Source organism: Poecilia reticulata, chromosome 21 (assembly GCF_904066995.2).
Source record: "Poecilia reticulata chromosome 21, P_reticulata-male-v2, whole genome shotgun sequence".
NCBI lineage: Eukaryota > Metazoa > Chordata > Actinopteri > Cyprinodontiformes > Poeciliidae > Poecilia > Poecilia reticulata.
Window position 1 is genome coordinate 10669739 of NC_088850.1, and position 13562 is coordinate 10683300.

Consider the following 13562-nt stretch of genomic DNA (forward strand, 5'->3'; position numbering starts at 1 on the left):
TTTCTGAAAATGGAAAACATATAAATGGAAATGTATCATTGTGGATTTTTTTTTTCAGATGAGGCAAAAATTTAACTTTTTTGAAAACGGGAGTGATGTTCACCTTCCAGTAAGATAACACTAAAAATGCAGCCAGAGCTAAAATGAGATCATTTGGATTAAAGCATATTTATGTATTAAAATGACTCAGTAAAAGTCCAGACCTGAATCATATTGAGAATCAGTGATGGTGATCAACGTCTAACTTGACAAAGCTTGAGCTATTTTGCAAAAGAATAATATGCAAAAAAATTATAAAATGGTATTTCATCTGGAGGATAAATTAGCTCTTAAACACTGTGCAGGCTTTATCCTATGTTTTTTGGAAGAACATTTTCAGCTTTAAGCAGGATCTGATCTCCTATTTAATAAAAATCTTTTTCTCTTTCTCACTGAAGGTCTTACATTTATAAGGAAAGCAAAACAATAATGGCTAACATCAGTACAGCTGCTCCGGAGCTATGTAAATTTGACATTAGTATTTTTTTATTGAACCTTGGCTAGTCTCAAGTAATAATAGATCTTGCCCTTATATGGCCTCTGAAAGCGCACAAATTTACACCAGCATACGCAAGAGATTTTATGCTAAGTCAAATGTCTGTCAGTTTGTTTCTACCTGAGGACGTGCGTTGGATATTAAACAGTCCTGAAAATCGGCCTCTGTTTTAATTCCTGAATTAATGTGTGCAGATCTCAGCCAAATGTTACCCCGTAACCTGAATAAACTCTTGAACATAAGTGTCTGTGAGTGTGTTTTGCTGTGCCTGCGAGCTTTTTAAGACAGCTTTCCTTTGGAAGGAAATCATCAGTTGTTTCTGCTTGAGGGTACTTTGCCTCTCGTGATGGAGGCTCTCCATCTTGAACTTTCACTTCCTCTCGGCTCTTGCTCTGTGTAAACACAGTCCGATTGTGGAAGCATTAAATCACCTGGCAATTAACAGGCAACAAAACAGGAGGCAGGAGAGACGGTTATATAGCAGAGCAGGAAGCGCTGAAACACGGCGATTATGAATATTTATCATCCTCCCCTCAAAGTAGAAAACACACAAACTGGACACCTTCTACTTCTTGCACAAGTTTTAATATTATATCCCAGTGTTATGTGTGATGTGATCTTCTTGAAACTTAGAAGTTTTTTTTTTTTTTTTTGCCCAGCCTTGGCCAACGTCGAAGCCACCCAGGTGGTTCAGGATGCGGTGGACGGCCTAGAGGCCAGTATGGCGGCTTTGAAAGACGGAGTCGTGGACGTTCACACAGCAGAGAGGGCAGTGGAGCGGGCACAGGTGACTTTCCTGCAGAGCATTTTACATGCAGATATCATATCAAAGTGACGAGATTAGAAGAGAACTCCAGAAAAGTAGATATCACTAAGTTGCACCTTTCTATTTGCATGTTTCTTTTTATCGGCATGTGCGATAATTATTGATATTTTGACATAGCAGGAATCTCTAGATCTTGTTGAGCTTTTTTTTTTTCTTTGTGGTTGAGTAACTAGTTTCAGAGTAGTGTCATCCTGTCTCTCCTGTGGTTTCTACAGCACAATATGCCTTTTTTTTTTACCAAGCAGTCAGTTGCCTTATCACTGCATTAAATTGTGTAAGAGGTAAAGAGTGTGTGTGTGTGTGTGAACATGCCTCTTTTGTGTTTTTGCACAGAAATGGCTGTTTTGTAATGAGCGTGTTGTTGCGTACTGAACATTTGCCTCCTCCTCCATCTATCCGTGGAATGTGGCTCAGTCTGCGCTCTTGTTATCGCGGTAGATAGGACGCTGTGCAGGGGAGAGGGGCGGGGAGGTGACACATTCTGGGCTGCGTGCCTGTGCATGAACCGCGTAGCTCCATGTGGAGCCTGCCAGCCTCAACATACAATCCAGTGACAGCATCCCAGAGATCAGTCAGACATTAGTCTAATGAGAGGAGATGACACTGATTGTTGTAGCTTTTTGTTTTTACGAGTTCACAATATCATTTACACACATTGCCTCTTTATTATGCCTTTACTGATTAACCTAATTATGTGTGCATGTAAAATTGCAAATCATTGATACAAATGGCTTTGTCATAGTTACTGAAGACTGTGCGCATTTGTTTTGCCTGATTTGATATTTTGGAAAAGACATTTCACAAAGTAGTCTGGGCTGTATTTGTTGCATGTGGGTCCTTTTATTGTCCTGCTCGTCTTTAACGGAGTTAAAGACAAGCAGGTTAAAGACCTGCTTGTCTTTAACGGAGTTAAAGACAAGCAACACAAGTTTGCAACACAAGTTTGATTTCTGTTAGCATATGTCATAATATGTTCTCTTCTACCCCCTTGGCATTCACACAAATCAAATTAGGAAAACCTTGCGAACTCCTTTAACTTGGAAAATGACTCAGAGCAAGGTTTCACGGTCTAGAAATGTGGGGGAAATAGATTTTTTGAGACTTTTCCAGTTTTGGATAAGCATGGAAAAAACTAATGAGTACTGAAAAGTGGTACTGTTTCAGAATTTATTCCATTTCCCATTGTCTAAATGTTATTTCCTTTGTTCAGTCATTCCGTCATTCTGTCTTTCCTGTTGCTTTCCATGTTCATACACTCCCATCTGACCTTCTTTCCGTTTGTTCTCATGCCTTCTTTTTCCTTCTGTTTGTAGCCCTCACTTAAGCAAGGTTAGTAAATAAGTGAGTTTGGGTTCTTTATTTCAGTATACTCTCTTGACTACTTAATTTTAATCTCTCTCTAATACTTTTGGATCAATCAGCATTGGACGTTACTAAAGTAAGTTACACTTCACACCATGTAAACCATACAAACCCTCCTTTAATTAGGCAAAATAATAATAAAATAAAGAAATGACAGGTTTTGGGTTTCAGGCAACACAGAAAAACAGTATTACAATGAATCTGCATATACCCCCACTGTTGTAAAACCTAAATCTAATGCCGGCAGAAAATACACCTTACGTTGCAGGCCTGTGTAGATGCTCGAATGTAAGAGTCCCACCGACTCAACAGTCCAGAGCCTCTTCACTCAAAGAGCAAAAATATTAAAGTGCAACTCAGTACCTTGGTAATCGTGATTTCCCACAGATGAATCCTTCGTCCTGTGGTCCAAAAAGACCTCTCAGCAGCCTGAAGAAACAGCAGTTCACGAACGATGCAGTTGTGTGGTTTCCATGTGCTCTCCACGTGCTCCACCAGGCCCTCAGTTCCCACGTTGCCAGAGGTACTCTGAGCGACACGGGCGCTCAGAGTGACTATCTGGAGTCCGAGTCCTAGTTTCCCACGTAGCCAGAGGTACTCCGAGTGACGCGGGCACTCAGAGTGACTATCTGGAGTCCGTCTCTCGTTATCCTGTCCGGTAACGATCTTCTGTAGCCCTTTAAGTTTCACTCTAACTGCGAAACAGCAGCTTACAGCAGTCCATATTAGCGAACAGCTAGGTTAGCTTCGCTCTAGCTCTCGAGTACATACAGCGACAAAGAAAACACAGTCCAACAGCTTCTCATTGAAACTCTGTGTCCTGCTAACTTGCATACTGTATATTTTAACTTCTCCTGACGACAAGTTTGTGGTTACTCACATTGAAACCAGCTAACTGCTCCTTCTCCGCTATCTCCTCTCATGCCGAACCAAACTCTCACGCTCAACCCAACTCTTCTTCTCTTGTTCTTTCTTTTCTTTTTTCTCCCTCACACCTGTGCTACCTTCACAGACCGTACTCCCGTAGGAAAATACAATTTTCGCTGGCAATTCCCCACAAAGTAAAGATAACTTATTTTAAACAATGTAAACACATTATTAATAACTTTATATGAACTTTAAAATGTTAATTGAAATAAAAGGATAGAATAAATGAACTTATTCTTACTATTTATTATCTTAAACTTCTCATGTCTTTACTATACGGGTTACATGTTCTTACTTACGGAATCTTCGTTCTTCCATTCTGGGCCTCATGTTGTCCTTCCTGTACTTCCTCCTTCTCTTCCTCCTTTTCCCCTTCCTTTCCGGAAAGGTTTGAAATGTTACGTAAAAACAGCTGTAAAAACTTTGTCAAAGCTACAAATGTCTGGTTTTAGAAATGATTTCAGAAGTTTTCAAGAGGCAGTGTAGCGTTCACGCGGCTTTGTTGAGCCTGACCTTTTGCTGACCACAGGGCCTGTGTTTGGAGATTGAACAAAAACAACAAGCCACTGATCCAGCTGAACTACAAAAATGGAGCCAGCTCTCTTCAAAAGCCCGTGAGGAGCACGGGTTGCTGCAGTGCATTCTGGGCAGCATGAAAGACAATCAGGTAGGTTAGCTCTAGTTACCCCAGTAATTTTGCTCAGTGTTTCTTGATGTCAAAGTTTGTCTACTTGTTGTTTTTAGGTGCGTTTGGAACAAGTGGAGCACTGGCTAGATGCAGTTCAGGAGCTGCTGTCGAGGGACGCCACAGGGATGGGCGATGCTGAGAATCTGCAGGCAGAACTTAATCAGTGCAAGGTATATTTTAAAAAAAAGAAATGGAGACACTGAATATTTTTTAAACTCAGCATATTTATTCTACATTTATTTACATTTTTAAATTGAAACTTTTTTTCTTTCTTTTCTGTACTAGGAGTATGTTACTGAGATGGAGCTCATGGAACGTTCATTAATGCAGATGGAAGAAAATGTAAAAGCTGTGCAGGCAACTGCAGTCCCAGGACTGGCCCAGTGGGGGCAGGATAAGTTGGACCATTGTCAAGAAAGATGGGCCACACTCAGTAAACAGGTGACGAAAGCAGTGAATTTCAGTTTAAAAATTTACGTTTAAAAAAAAAAAACATTTATTAAATGTTTTTCTTTCCAGTATTCATTTCCTTCTGTGTGTAGATTGTCAGCTGTTTTAAAATGGTAATTTAAAAATATAATTTGACTAAAAATGCAGTTCAAATAAAAATTTTGATCATTAAGGCTTACATAAACTAATGTCTATTAGTTTTATGTCTAAAACTAATAGATATTAGTTTTTGACTAATGTCTATTAGTCTAAAACTAGACATTCAATTCTCAGCTGAGACTTGAAGGTTGTTCAGCAGATAATCGGTGACAAACCCCCACATGAAGGGTAAACCATATTAGGTAATTAACGGAGTGCTGTACGCAAGCAAATAATGGAAAGTTAAGTGGCAGGAAAAACGTAATTGGGGAAAAAAATGAAATGGGGGAAAAAAAGCCCTGAGGATTGGAAGCAGAACCTAAGTAAAAATTTGAGGGCAATTCAAATGCATTAATTGTGATGCATAGTTTAAATGTGTTTAGTAAACATTTTTATTTATTTTGAAAATCTGTCGAATATGTTCCCGTGCAGCTCTTGAATCATCAGGAGCATGTGGCTGAGAACCAGGAAAAGCAACTGAACCTGAAGAAAGACCTGGCAGAGATGCAGGAGTGGATGGCCCAGGTTGACGAAGAGTTTCTAATGAGAGACTTTGAGTATAAAAGTCCTGAGGACTTGGAGGTGTCACTGGAGGAGATGAAGGTACGGGTGGAAAAAAATGTCAGGAAAACATTAAACTTGTGTTTATCGTGAACATGTTTCAGCTTTTGGATCTACATATTTACATGAAATCTTTAATTAAAGCGTGCTAAAGAGGATGTGCTACAGAAGGAAGTGAAAGTGAAAATCCTGAAGGACAGCATCAACCTGCTGGTGTCCCGAACATCGCACCCCGCTGGAGGCTCCGGACAGGAGCTGACCTCCGAGTTGGATGGAGTGCTAGCCAATTACCACAAACTCTGTGACCGCCTCAAGAGCAAATGTCACACGCTGGAGGTAATTTTTGAATGATTGGAACGACCTTCTGAGTCTATAAAGTAAACCAAAAGTTGCATGTTAGAAACATGAGACCACACCAGCATCATTATTTATGAATTTGTGACTAAAAGCTTTGCTTCAGTCCAAAAATTTTCATTTTTAAAATGGCTAAATCTCAATTATTTATGCAACAGTGGCCTAATTTAATGTTGGTTAGCTCAGTATTGGAATGACACATAGTTTTATGCGATTAGTCATTGCTTTGGCTTTATTTCCTTAATTTACATGCAAGGGACAAGAAAAGCTTGAAGATGAGGCTGACGGTGGAGGATTTTTTTTTAGCGATAATCTCTGAGTTTAACGCAGCGTTTTTGATTGTCTGCGTTGGATTTCATGTGTAGTTGAATCGTGAGTCATTTGATTTTTCTTTTATTTATTTTTCCCGTTATTTGATCATGCATGCACTTTGCAGGAGGTCTGGTCTTGTTGGATGGAGCTGCTTCAGTACCTGGACATGGAGCAGGGCTGGCTCAACACTGTAGAGGAGAAACTTCAAGCTACTGAGAACATACCGGAGAGCACCGAGAAGGTCACTGAAGCTCTGGAGGTACACAAGCGTTCAATTATGTCGTCTCGTTGAATTTCTCCAGAATTTACTCGATTAGATTAAAGGATGCTCGTGTGCAAAATAACCAGGGTAGACACCCTTTTTTTTTATTTCACTTAGTAAATCATTTATGTAATCGCAGAACATCCAACTAACATGGTAAATTTATTTTAAAAATGAATACTGCATGGCGCTGGGCTTTGCTATGAGAAAATAAATTCTAACAAATGGATATAATGGACATCCTCACTAATTGTGTAAAAACATCTACTTCATAAATATGGAATTCATGATAATTTAATTAGACCTGAATGTTTTTGCATGTAATTTTCATTTTCCTGAATGCAGAAGTGTCGTGTTTAAAAACTTGACTTTTACAACTTAATTCATTAGTTTGTTAAATTAAACTCACTAACTTGAATTTATTATTTTCTTTATGGCTTATCAGCTTTTAAAAATAAGGTCAACCAATGTTGCTCTGCTATGCTTTATGTAAATATTTCATTTCAGTGAGGATTATGGGAATTTATATATATGTGGTGAAGTTTTCAGTGTGTTTTGATCCAACCACAAGAGGAACTTGTGGGCTATAAAATATAACATCGATGCTCGAGAAGATTGGCAGGCGTCTTTAATCTTTTAACTTCAGACTATTTGATGAATGGATTGTTTAGTGCAGCCTCTGAGCTCTGCCAATTTCAGTTGCAGATAAATCTCAGCAGAAAAGAAGAGCAGCTTCTTTGAGAGTCTCTGGAAGTAGATAAAAGCTGCCTGAGATCTGAGAGGGAGAACGAGCGAGCGGTTCGGCTCATCTTCTTCGATTGAAAACACAAAGTTATCACCAGAATTTATTTAGCAACAATTCTCGTTTAAACTAGCTTTTATGCTAATTCACAAAAATAATTAAACTTTTTATTTCTCTAAAAAAGCTGTAATTCTTCTGTAAATGTTGGATTTTTTTTTTTATTAATAATTGAAACTAAAGTAATGAAATTGTGTATATTATCTTAGAATTTAGCCTCGGTAAAATGTAGCTAAACTAAATTATTTTAAGCCTAATATCAATATTGTATAAAAGGTTGCCTTTCGGGGACAAATAATTTCATAATAGGCAAAATTAAGCATTAATAACCTCGTTTGTCTTTGATTTGCCTTCCAAATTTCTTTTGCTTTGACTTGCTCTGCTGCTATATCTGTAAACCGCCTGCAGCCTGTCTGTCAAAATCACTTTCATCACCGCACTGCTTCTGTAGCATCACATTGTGATGAAATAAATTGAAGACCCTTGAAGTCAATGTTTCCCCTTCTTGTCCATGCCCTTCTCATCAAATGTTTAAGGCTAATTTTTGTCCTTACTTTCTTTCTCTCCTCCCTACAACTCTCCTGCTTGCCTTTCCTGCCGTTTCTCTGTGCCTGTTGAACTCTTGAGTTTTTTAATTAGACCGTCCCCATCCAGTGGGAGGGGGCTGTCACTCTGTCCGTTACCTCCGGGAAGGAAAAGCACATTTAATGAACCTACATAAACAATGTTGGATCCAAACATGTGTCGTCATTCAAGAAGCTCCCTCTGTTGCTCGTGTCTTTTTTTTATTTTAATTTTTTTTGCTTCTATCCGACACCCCCGACCCAGTACTTTTTGCTTCTTCATCTGTTTCTCTTTTGCTTTTATTGTTCCTTTTCCATCTGTCCCTGGATTTCATCTGTCTTTTTGGTGTTCCTAAATGATCAGCGACAAGCTTAGGTCTGTTTTTTCCGTGACATTTTGGTTTCTTTTTCACATTTTTGGAACCATAAAGGAACTTCTGCAGTTTGTCTTCATGATTAAATGTGTATGTGCGGATTTTCTTCTGCCTCTCCAACTACCCAACAGTCTTTGGAGGGCGTGCTGCGCCACCCCGGAGACAACCGGACGCAGATCAGAGAGCTGGGTCAGACACTGATAGACGGGGGCATACTTGATGAACTAATCAGCGAAAAGCTTGAGGCCTTCAACTCCCGCTACGACCAGCTCAACCATCAGGTTGGGACTTTTCTCTGTCTTTGTGCATCAGTGTTGATGTTTTATTTTCTGGTAACTTGTTTAGATTCTTTTTTTTTTGGTCAGCTTTGCAGTCGTATGTATAGAAAGACTTATCCAGAAACATGTCTACTCATGCATAGAAGTGTTATATGCGCAATATGTAATTGGATATCAGGAAATATCCTGCAAAACTTAATTTATTTGAGTAATTAAATTCAAAAATGGAAACTCGCATTGTATTGTACTCCATTGTACAGAGTGATATCTTAGACATTTATTTTTTATTAATTTGGATAATGATGTAAAGATTCTATTTTAAAAAAAAAATTTTATATTACTTGGGACCAATTAAAAAAAATAAAATAAAAATTTTAATACTGACATAATTCACGCTTCTTTAATAGCTTATATGTACACATAACCAGTTGTTTTTTTATTCTTCTTCACTCCATTATCTGACCATTTGTAAATTCATTTTTGTTATTTTTTGTTTATTAAGCCTAACAGTTAAAACTAAATTTAAAAAATACACAAGAGAGAAGCAGTTGAATTCAAATTATTTATATAGTTTCAATTTACAACAAATGTTGCCTCAAAACTTTATAAACCATATTATTTACCATAACAAAAAAACTTCTCTCACCAGCCTATCTGTAGGGATAAAAGTGTGAAAACATGAAAACATGAACTCTCCAGAAGCTTTTACCAGAACAACTAACAAACACTAACTAACTATCCCTGCGGCTCTGGAGCGCCACACAGTGACGATGTTCCTGCTTTCCTGGTGGGAGATTGTATCTGTGCTGTGTTATTCATGCACAGAGTCTCACAACTCTGAGTAATCAGTGGCAGGAGCTGCTGTTTTTAAAACATCGCCATAATCTCTCATGCATCCATGTTTTCAAAAAACTTATATGAACCTTCCAGGCTGCATTGTTTCAATTATTTACAACCAAAACAAATCTTAAAATGTGAAGTATTTCAGGTTAGCTCCATAACTTAGCCTCTCTCTTTTGAATGTTTTACATTTTTAAAATTCGTATTTAACTCACTTTTATCGCTCTGTTTCAGTATAATTGAAGCTTTGATTATTCACATTTTTAATTGGATATGCATGTTTTTTTACGTATTTTGCAAGTAGCTGAGTATAATCATTAATGATACCAACCTGTTAATTTAACTTCTTTGGAGGTAATTTGCACATGCTCTGGGTGGATCTGAGTAAATTAAATTAAAGGTTCTGATAGACGGATTTTAAAACCCTGACCTGCTGTTTGTGTCATTATTTAGGCAGTGAACCGGCAGATTGGCCTGGAGCAGCAGCTGCAGACACTAAAGGAGAACGAACAGGCGCTCCAAACACTGCAGGAGTCCCTGAACCAGCTGGATCACACACTAACGTCCTACCTCACTGATCGCGTAGACGCGTTTCAGCTCCCCCTGGAGGCACAGGTATAGTGGCTGCATGTTATAAACTCTTGGAAATTAGTTGGCTTAGAGATCCCACGTCTGTTTATAGGCTCAAGGAGTTAAGATCCACGTTCCCACAGAGTACAAAAGTCTGGAATTTGATTAAGAGAAATTTCCGGGCCAGGATAATTGTGGAAATCAAAAGAGAATCAAATAAAAGGAGCATTTTCAGACTTTTTTCCTCATTTCATTTTCTACATGCTGTTCTTTCTTACCTCTTTCCTTTCGTCCTTTCCTTCCGAGTATACTTCCTCACGTCATCCCCACCCACTTTCCCCCTTGTTTCTTTCCTTAATTTCTTTACGTGTTTCACTTTCTTTCCTCTTATGTTTCTTCCTTCCTTCTTTCTCAAGCTGTTGCTTCAGTCCTCATGTCCCTGATTGTTTCTGTTCTCTTACTTTCCATTTCTTTTTTGTCTGTTCTTTTCCTGCTTTCCTCCCCTCCTTCATTTTTTCATCATTGTCTGTTCTTCTTTTTCTTCCTTGTCATTCCTGCTCTTCTGTCTTCTTTTGTTTTTTGTTTTTTATTCATTTTTTCCCCCATGTCTGACATTCCTCCCTTCTTTGTCTAATAATCCATCAGTTTCATTTTTGTCTTTTCTAAGAGTTAACCACTAAGACTTGCAAAATAAATAAATCAAATTAGGGGATGTGTCGTTACTAGAAACTTGCATACGTTACGCACCTGCTTAGTTGTTGCTCTTCCTGCAGACCATCGGTGCAGAGATTGCCGCTCTTGAGGTCACGGTAGAAGAGATGAAGCGAAGGAATGTGACCAACTTGCCTCCTCCCACCGCTGAGGGAAAATCGGCCCGTGGTGCCACCATGCTGGACCAGCTGCAGGTAACACTGACTCCTACTGGACGATGTTGGTAACTGTTCCTTTTGTTACCTTCTGTTATTTCAGTGTACAATGTTAAGTCAAAAGCTATTTCTTTATTTTGATTTTTTTAATGTTTATGGTGATAAAATAAAAAAGAAATGTGTAACTTTGCTGACTTTTGCTTTGATGACTGCAGAGGAAACTGAGAGAGATCTCCACGAAGTACCAGCTGTTCCAGAAGCCGGCCAATTTTGAGCAGCGCATGTTGGACTGTAAGCGAGTTCTGGACGGTGCTAAAGCTGAGCTACATATTCTGGATGTTAAAGATGTGGAACCTGAAATAATCCAGTCCCACCTCAGTGGTTGCATGGTGAGGAATTTGAGTTTTCTTTGTAAGCACTGTAGTTCAGCTGTTTAGTTTTTTTTTCCTAGAAAGTTGTGTTTTGTACTCATTTTGAACATATAGCAAATGTTAAAGTAATTGCAATGCATATTATTAAATATTTAAGTGTATCTATATATTTGAACATGTATGTAGAATTTTGACCTGATGTGGATCACAAAAAATCCACATTAAATAGAGATTTCTGCACCTAATTTCTGTTTTAAGTTATTTAATTTGTTTGTTATTCTATCAGACAACAAAGGAAAAAGAATGGCTCAAATAAATTATTGCAAGTACAAAATGAATATGACTTTCATGCGCTTCATGAGTGTGTGACCTTACCTGCAGGTACTTCATTCTTAATAAAAATATGCTGTTTGCTTTTTTCTGCTTCATAGAAACTGTATAAGTTGCTGAGCGAGGTGAAGCTGGAGGTGGAGACGGTGATAAAAACAGGTCGTCAGATTGTGCAGAAACAGCAGACAGAAAATCCCAAAGCCATGGACGAACAGCTTACTGCTCTAAAGCTGCTCTACAATGACCTGGGGGCTCAGGTGATTTAAGGACATCTTGTTTGGAGCAAAAAGCAATGAAATTAAGATTTGGTGACATTCATGGTTTCTGTAAAATCTTAAAATGTGTGAAATTAGATTTTTGAGCCTTCTTTCCATCTAGTTTCTGGGTTGTTTTTTTTTAGAGTATTCAACCCACACATTTCCCACTGTGGAAATGTCTTCCATAAATTCATGGTGACTTTTTATATATTTTATATTTGGGAGCAACATGAAGGACTGTGAACCCTGAAATGGTTTAGTCCGAAAATGTCTGGAGCTTAATGGAAAACATGTTGTAACCCTGGAGATGGTTCATGTCGCCCTCTCCTTGTCTTCACAGGTAACAGAGGGCAAACAGGACCTGGAAAAAGCCCTGTCTCTGTCTCAGAAGTTTCAGAAAGAGAGTGCTGCCCTGCAGGAGTGGCTGAGCACTAATGAAGCTCAGCTCCAGCAGAAGAACAGCTGTGGAGACATGCCAGCTGACATCGAGGACGAGATTAGATGGGCTAATGTTAGTAAGCGTTTATGAAAGGCTTACGTTACCCTAGACTTTTTATAAGCTTTGTGATCACATTTATTTCAAGATGTGAAGTATTTTCTAAGTATGCGTAAAGCAAAAAACAAACCACACAAGTAGATATCTGTCTCACCAGAAGATGGTGCACAAAAACTGTTTAAACCAGAGTCATGCTTCGTTTCTCCTTCTAGTTTCCCAGTTTTTCTTTTTTCAAGTTATGCAGCTTATCTACACATTTTTCTACCAATTCTTATTTTCTGGTTTATTTTGGGATGTTAAAGTCAGATTGTTTAACTGTTACTGTTTTCATCTGAGCTGTCTATTATATTAACACAGTCAATGTGCCGTTCAACCAGAACCTGCTGAAGGAGTCGGAGCTTCGGAAGGCAGAGCTTTCCAACCTGACGGAGATCGGCGCGGGTCTGCAGACGCTGGTGGAGGGAAGCGAGGCTCAGCTGGAGGGCAAACTCTGCGGTCTGAACGAAGCCTGGGACCAAGTTCGCACCTGGACCGAAGACTGGCTGAGTGCAGTTCTGGTTAGAGCAAATGTTGCATAAAACGGGAATAAATAAATAACACGCAGCATATCTTTATTTACTTACGGTTGTCAGAGTAAGCAGAATATTCGACTTGATTAATGTTGTATAACAACATGCTTCAGGTTTTCTCACCATCAGTTAAGCAGAACAGAAAAAAGAAACTTTTAAATGAAGAGAATGTTTGTGATTTTATAACTTATGTATAACATAATGTATTCAATATCAAAGTTTAGATTGATTTTAATGCTGTTTTTTTTATGTCAAGATGCAATAGATTATTATTCATGAAAATTTTGCAACCAGAACAAAAAAATTCTTCAGTATGCCATTTAGGAAAAGAAATGAAAATGGATTCAAATGGATTACAAATTAATAAAACTATTAGATGCTAAATGTCACTACATTACTAAACATCTTTTTGTGTAAGCAAGGTTTCAATTTGTAAACAACATCCAAGCGAGTTGTTTTGTGTCTGTCTGTGTGTGTGTGTGCGCAGAGTCACCAGAATGAGGTGGAGATCTTCGATGAGAACTTGGCTCACATAAGCACCTGGCTCTACCAGACCCAGATCCACCTGGACGAGGCCGAGCGGATGCCTCCAGCTGAGAGAGGAAAAGTGCTGACGGTAAAAAGCAAAAAATGATAATTGCAATTTAATTACGACGCACCAGTACAAGTGACGTACAATAATCCTGACGTGTAGAAATGGTGCACAACATGTCAAACACACGTGAAAAACTTGATTTCCCATCTTTTTTTTTTTACTAAAATTCTGATTATTGTAAAGTCATAGTCATTTAAAATAGCAGATTTATTTCTTTAAAAGCATAAGATTTAAAACTG

The 13562-nt window shown here is 38.4% G+C and overlaps 1 protein-coding gene and 1 long non-coding RNA gene across 12 annotated transcripts in view; one reads left to right on the forward strand and one right to left on the reverse strand.

The window, feature by feature from the left end:
• The window catches only part of utrn (utrophin), a 184098-nt gene that overhangs the window by 37448 nt on the left and 133088 nt on the right, over nt 1–13562 (forward strand). For all 11 annotated transcript variants that reach the window (XM_008397714.3, XM_081602376.1, XM_008397715.3 and 8 more), the window contains 15 exons: nt 1195–1322; nt 4180–4317; nt 4395–4508; nt 4624–4779; nt 5359–5529; nt 5632–5823; nt 6278–6412; nt 8283–8432; nt 9723–9884; nt 10613–10744; nt 10921–11094; nt 11508–11663; nt 12004–12174; nt 12537–12716; nt 13216–13344. In XM_008397714.3, the coding sequence (XP_008395936.2) occupies nt 1195–1322; nt 4180–4317; nt 4395–4508; nt 4624–4779; nt 5359–5529; nt 5632–5823; nt 6278–6412; nt 8283–8432; nt 9723–9884; nt 10613–10744; nt 10921–11094; nt 11508–11663; nt 12004–12174; nt 12537–12716; nt 13216–13344 (2288 nt within the window). The remainder of the gene's footprint in view (nt 1–1194; nt 1323–4179; nt 4318–4394; nt 4509–4623; nt 4780–5358; nt 5530–5631; nt 5824–6277; nt 6413–8282; nt 8433–9722; nt 9885–10612; nt 10745–10920; nt 11095–11507; nt 11664–12003; nt 12175–12536; nt 12717–13215; nt 13345–13562) is intronic.
• On the reverse strand, nt 1357–4173 carry LOC145549711 (uncharacterized). The gene is made up of 3 exons (XR_014085555.1): nt 3936–4173; nt 2252–2664; nt 1357–2209 (listed from the first exon to the last, which is right to left on the reverse strand). It is a non-coding gene; the product is annotated as an uncharacterized LOC145549711 (long non-coding RNA).